This window comes from Balearica regulorum, chromosome 1 (assembly GCF_011004875.1).
Source record: "Balearica regulorum gibbericeps isolate bBalReg1 chromosome 1, bBalReg1.pri, whole genome shotgun sequence".
Classification (NCBI taxonomy): domain Eukaryota; kingdom Metazoa; phylum Chordata; class Aves; order Gruiformes; family Gruidae; genus Balearica; species Balearica regulorum.
This window is the reverse complement of record NC_046184.1, coordinates 78,948,660-78,954,659: the sequence shown is the minus strand read 5'-3', so window position 1 is coordinate 78,954,659 and position 6,000 is coordinate 78,948,660. Positions and strand designations below refer to the sequence as shown.

The following is a 6,000-nucleotide window of genomic DNA, read 5'->3' as shown; positions in this document are numbered from 1 at the left end:
CATGTGTTTTCCCCAACACTCCGGCTTAAGGACAAGCCTTCTGAAACACAAACACACGCAGAACCCGCACACGCACATGCAGAGAGACAGATAAGATATGTATTAGATCCTGACACTTACGGGTGGGGGGAAGAGCAGGAGAGAGAGAGGGAGAGAGAGAGAGAGAGAGAGATCCTCCTACCTGGAGCCATAGATTGCAAGATACGTAGTGTTACCTGGGGAAGTCAGAACAAGTAAAAACACATTGAACTTCAGGGCTCTATGAGGCAGTTGATCGAGATCAGTGCTTGCTCATTTTCTCCTTCAGACTGTCTGTCTTGGGTTTTTGTTTTACCGTTTTGAGCAGCTCTTTCTAATTTTTCCTCCCTCTTTAGCTTTAATATCGGAGCCGGTTTCGGTCACCATGGCTCTGGGAAGAGCTGCTTATCTGCACGGTGTTGATTTTTTACAGTTCGGCCGGCTTTGCTCCTGGGTAGCTTCAGCAATGCTCTTGACTGGGATTTAATCGACAAGATCAGTTCGACTTTTTGTGAAATTTTTATGGCTCAGTCCATTTTCTAGATCATGCACAGAAACTTTCGGAAGTGGATTTTCTACGTGTTTCTATGCTTTGGAGTCATCTATGTCAAATTAGGGTAAGTCCTTGTGCACGACAAATCTCCTTGGCTTTTGGGTCACGTTATTACAGAGTTGTGAACAAAATGTTGCACAGGGGAAAAAAAAAAAAAAAAAAAAGCCAGGTTATTATTGCCCCCTCCCCGCCCCGCTCCCCCGGGTGTCCAAGCGGTGGCAGCCCCCAGCAGACGCCCGTGTTTCTCCCGGGTCCCGGGGCAGCGCGGCGGGGCGATGCCCGGCTCCGGGGCTGCCCAGCGACGGGGCGTTCCGGCAGCGCCGAGCCTGGAGGGAGCCGGTCGCGGGTGATGACGGATCCTTTTATTTTGTACTGCTTAAGCGAACTTAAATATTATCTCTGGCGTTCAACACCCTAAGAAAAAAAAAAAAAAAAAAAAAAAAGCAAGCAGCCTGACAGAGTTAACTCAGCCGCTGCTGCTGGGACAATAGAGCAGAGCTTAAGTATTAAAAAGGCGAAAGGGGCGGGAGGAGGGGAATCCCTGCTCTGAACCTGCACTCAGGGATTTGTTTTATGCAGGCCTAGACACAATTTGCGTTTCTATCCATCACACGGACGTGTTGAAATTAACTTGACAACTGACTGGTCCGGCTACCTCCGTGCTGAAGAGCCCGGGAAGCCGAGCGGGCTCCGCCGAAGGGACCGACTCGGGGGCCCGCAGGCCGGCTCGCAGCGGGGGGCTCCCGGGAAACCCGCTGTTTGCTCTTCGGTATTTGATCACCGCGATGGAGATCACTCTGTTATTTTAGTTGCCAAGTTTCTCCCTCTCTCCCTCTGCCTCTCCCCCCGTACCTGTATGCCCTTATTAATATTGCTCGTCGCAGTAGGCTGACTTGAGTTGAATTTCCACATTCCTGAGCCCCAGCCGAGTCCTTACCTGTCGAGCTACAAACTCTTTAAAGATCCTGTCTTTGCATAGCTGAGGGATTTTTTTTTTAATGATCAAGAATGCATAAGGTGAGTTGCAATCCAAAAACGCTCGCTTCCCACCTTGAAATCAATAATCAATACGGGGAAGAGAGGGGCGGAGGCAAAGGGCAGGCCCGAGAGGTGGAAGAAGGGGGGACAATTTCCCCACGGGACGGGCAGGCCGGCCGGCAGCGTGGCGAGGCGCAGCACCCCGTCCCGGAGCGGGAGGGTAGCGGCGTAGCGACAAGCGGGGAGCTGCCCTGCCCGGCCCGCCCCGGCCGGCCGCCGGGACCTGCTGGGGCCGCGCAGCCCGCCCGTCCAGCACGCCCCCCCGCCGCTGCCGCTGTCCCGGGCACGATGCGCGGCGGAGACAGCCCCGTCCCCGCTGTCAGCAGCCCGGGCAGCGGCGGGGAGGAGGGGGCTGGCGGCGGAAGGGAGGGAATCTGCAAGAGAGAGCACGCCAGAGCCGAGGATTAAGGTTTCACCCGGGGGGGGGGGAGCGGAAATTAAATCGGGCTCCTCGGGGATGAGAGGGGAAGCGGCGCTGCCTAAGCAGGGTCGGTGTCCCCCACCGGGAGCTCTCCCTGCCAGCTCCCTCCCCAGCTGCGGGCAGCCAGGTCAGGGCTGCCTGCTTTGCAGGGTGCTGGCGAAAGCCACGGGCAGCCTTCCGGAGGGTCCCCAGCAGGTTGCTCGGCAGGCACCAGCCGGTTTGCATCCCTGTGCGTTTGCTTATTTATTTATTTTTGGCACGGCTCTCGGCCCGCCCTCACAGCCGCAGGTGCCGCCGCGGGGGCTGGCGGAGCAGGCGCTGCCCCGCAGGCGACCCGCGGAGGATGCGCGGACGCGGAGAGGGCGTGGGAGACGCCCTCCCCGCTACCCCCTGCCCTGCCCCGGTGAGGAGCCCGCGTCCTGGCCGACGCACATGCCCGGGGGTAGCCCCAAATCCTGCCTGCTGAAGACAGGAGGGTGTTTTCGGTGCTCTAACCTCTGCGGGGCTACATACCTGCGCCGCCTTTTGTCGTAGCTGGGGTCGGCAGCGATGGGCTCTCTCGTTCTCCAGGCTCGGATTGACAGGGGTTTAGCTGAAAAGTGAATTTGATGAGGTTGTGTATCCATAAATGAAGCGATGACGGGGCCACCCCGTCTACTTCAATAGCTGGAGGACTCAGTACAACACATCCCTCACAGAGAGGCAGGCGAACTCAAAGAAAATGCTTTACAAAATAAGGGTAATGATACTGCTATTCGCTTTCACTGCGGTTTTATCTTTAAAGGGAACAGAAAATTGGGCACACGTTACAGTCTAGAAAGCAGATCTCTTTTCGAAATTGGTTGTGGCTGTTTTAGAAGGGGATTCAGAACAAAAATCGCAAGAATGCTGTTGGAGTGAGCCTGGAAGTAAAACCGAGTGGACAGCAGGAACTGTAAAAGCCCTTACAGAAACCCCATCAGATCCATCACCATGCCTGTAAGGCGATGAGGATACTTCACTTTCTCTGAACAATAGGAGAGAAATTTGCTCTGAGATCCAGCGCTACTTCTAGGCTAGGCATGTGGGATGCAATTATTGCCTCTTTCATCAGCTACTGGAACTACCATTTTGTTGAAACCGTATCCTTTGAGTGTAATGATACCTTTTCTAGTGAACTCTTTGCATAAAAGAGGGGGGGAGATGAAGTGAGATAAACTGTAGTTTGTCTTCCAGTGCATTAGGTTTATTTTGCAGCGTGAAGGAGAGAGCCATTGTGTCAGTGATAGCAAGAGGCTTTTTTTTTTTTTTTTTTTACCCTGCGGAGCACGTGTTCATGTCTTAATAAAACGTGCTAAAAGCTCCACTTTCAGTGGCTAACATGAGACCGAGGGGAGAGAAAATAACGCGATACATAAGTATTTACCCAGCTGTTGGACGGGGCGGGGGTGACATAGCAAGGTACCATAAAGAAGCCGCTATGTCCAGTTAGGAGGAGAGAGCAAGATCCCGCTCAGGTTGTCCTTCCTCTCAGGGAATTCCCGTTGTTCCCATTCTATTTTCTATCCCCTGGAATAGAGGGGAATTGCTGGAGAGAGACGCGTGAGGTGAAGCATCCCTTGGTATTTCTGTCGATGACGTTTCCATCCAGGCACTGAAGCATAAAGCGTCTGCAACCCTGCTGACTCCACGTATCCCCTCGCGAAAATAGATCACATCAAATACTGACCTGGGCTAGCAGTAGGATTGAAAGAGAAATATTTCCTGCGAAGATCGCAGAGCACTCGGCTCCGGTTTAATTAATAAATACGTCGGAAGTTAAAAATCACAGCTGTACCACAGATGCAAATTACAGCGGATGCTCTGGGGATGAGTGAAGTGACCTTCGGAAAGACGGAGCGGCGGGCAGTGCCCGGATCAGGTCTCTGGGGGCAACACCCCCCCCCCCCCCCCTTTTCATCTTTATCTCTTCTGGAGGAAAAGAAGAGGGGGCGGCCGGGCAGCGCCAAGGGGAGCGGAGAGGACCCCCTTCCCCCGCGGGGAGGAGGTCAGGGCGCGGTTCGAGGGATGCAGGCGGGGGGAGCTGGCGCTGCCCAAGGGACAACGAAAGGTGCTGACACCCCTTCGGGGCGCGGCGGGAACGCTTCCTCCGATCCCGTGTGGCAAAGGCGAGAGGAGCTGGGGAGGCACAGGGCTGCGGTGCAGGCGCTTCCCGGGGAGGCCGGAGCACGCCGCTCCCTCTCGGGACTCCCGGGGACGCTGCGGCAAGGAACCGGCCAGCCGACCCCGCTCCCCGCCCCGACGGCGAAGCTCACCTTGGCTTTGCGGCGTTTGCAGCAAACGCCAACGAAATCCAGCTCCCCTCTCCCCTCCCCGGGGCTGTCCGGCGGCGGGGAGCCCGGACGCCCGGCCCGGCCCGGCTCGGCCCCGCGGCAGGCAGCGGCTGGGGAGCAGCCTCGACGGTGGGCACCACGTGGCGGCACCGGGAACGCCGGCGAGGCCGCGGAGCTCCCGGGAGGAGAGACCCGCGGGATTTGCGCTCGGAGTCCCGGACCGTGCGGCTGCCTTACGGGGGGCTGTCTGGCACCGTTCCCCCCCGCAGGACGACACGCTCCCCGGCACCTCCGTGGACACCCTCCGTTATGCTGCTGTCGCCGCTACTCCTCGCCCTTCCCCGCCAAGCAGACATCCGTAAATTTTAAGACGCTCATCATTCCCCCTCTTCTTTCCCCTGGCACTAGACTTGCAGCTCGGTGAGCTACAAAAAATACTCGGTTCCGACCAGAAAGGAGTGCAGCGTGTTGCCTACCAGGCGTACCTTCAAAGTTCTTACCGGCTTCCGACGTGCTCTTGTGCCGGACACTCGGCAGGTTTGGGGTAAGAAAGAAACCGCAGCTGGGAATAGACAGATAAAGGGGGGGAAGAAAAAAAAGAAATACTTGATTCTTACCTGCTCTGCTTCATTTGCCCGACTATGGTGTCGGCAACCATTTCAGTGCCGTTCTGCCCCTATTTTGTCCAAAATACACGTGTTTGTGGAAGAAGAAACGACAGATGCTGAAATGCCCGTATTAGGTGTTACTGACAATATCGTCTTCTCCAGTACCACATCATTTTATTGAAGGGAATATATTCGGCTTCAATCAACAAAACAAGTGCACTTCTTGCTGCCCCCGGCTGACACACTTATAGAAACCATTTGAATGGAATTTAGCAGGTTATTGTTATCATCATCATCATCACCACGATTATTAATTTTCCGACATAATAACCGGCCCGTGATTTTAGAATAAAATTTAACTTCCCGAAGAGAAACGGCACGATTTGGTTTCTTTTATAAAATTTCCTCCCACCACACAGCTAAGCTGTGGATAAAACCAGCTTCAATCCGAAAACTGTGGAGATTGGTAAACCGTCTTCGTTTCAGCTGGACTGGGTCAAACTCTGCCAGCACCAGTTCGAAGTTATCCAGCGCCAGCATTTACTTTTCATTTTTACAATTCACTTTTTTTTCCTTTTTTTCTTCTTCTTCTTTTCCCCAGGCATATCTTTAAAAACAGATGCACATTTAAAAATATATCCGAAGCCGAACAAATGCTAGAAATAAAACTTCAAAAGTCGCTACCCGTTCTCCTAGTTCACGTTCAGCACAGCTGCCCCAACCACAGCCTGCATGTCTGAGAGCCAGAACGGGCATTACAGGACATACATACACATCTATATGTCTATCTATATATGTATACACATACGCACACACACTTACAGAAGTAAAATACGACGATTTAAAAATCTTAAAGGATTCTAAATAAGAAGAATCTGGGGTGTAAATAATCGTTCAAAGGCTTAAGCTTCTGTCTCTTGTTGATCGAGATTAGTGTTTCTCAAGAGGACGTTGACTGTCCCAGCGTCTCCACTGAACTTATAGATGAAAGTGGTTAAATGAAACCAAACCCCGAGAAGATTTTTATCGCATATTGGGCGGCAGACAACG

The 6,000-nt window shown here is 53.6% G+C and overlaps 1 protein-coding gene across 3 annotated transcripts in view; it reads left to right on the top strand.

The window, feature by feature from the left end:
• The first annotated feature begins 269 nt into the window (after positions 1–269).
• WNT7B (Wnt family member 7B) overlaps positions 270–6,000 on the top strand; it is a 97,833-nt gene continuing 92,102 nt past the window's right edge. The window contains exon 1 of one of the 3 annotated variants that reach the window (XM_075760455.1): positions 270–635. In XM_075760455.1, the coding sequence (XP_075616570.1) occupies positions 565–635 (71 nt within the window). In that variant the 5' untranslated portion in view covers positions 270–564. Of the gene's footprint in view, positions 636–1,319; positions 1,341–1,806; positions 2,019–6,000 lie in introns of those variants that run through there. The other 2 variants (XM_075760494.1, XM_075760487.1) reach the window with 2 other exon arrangements.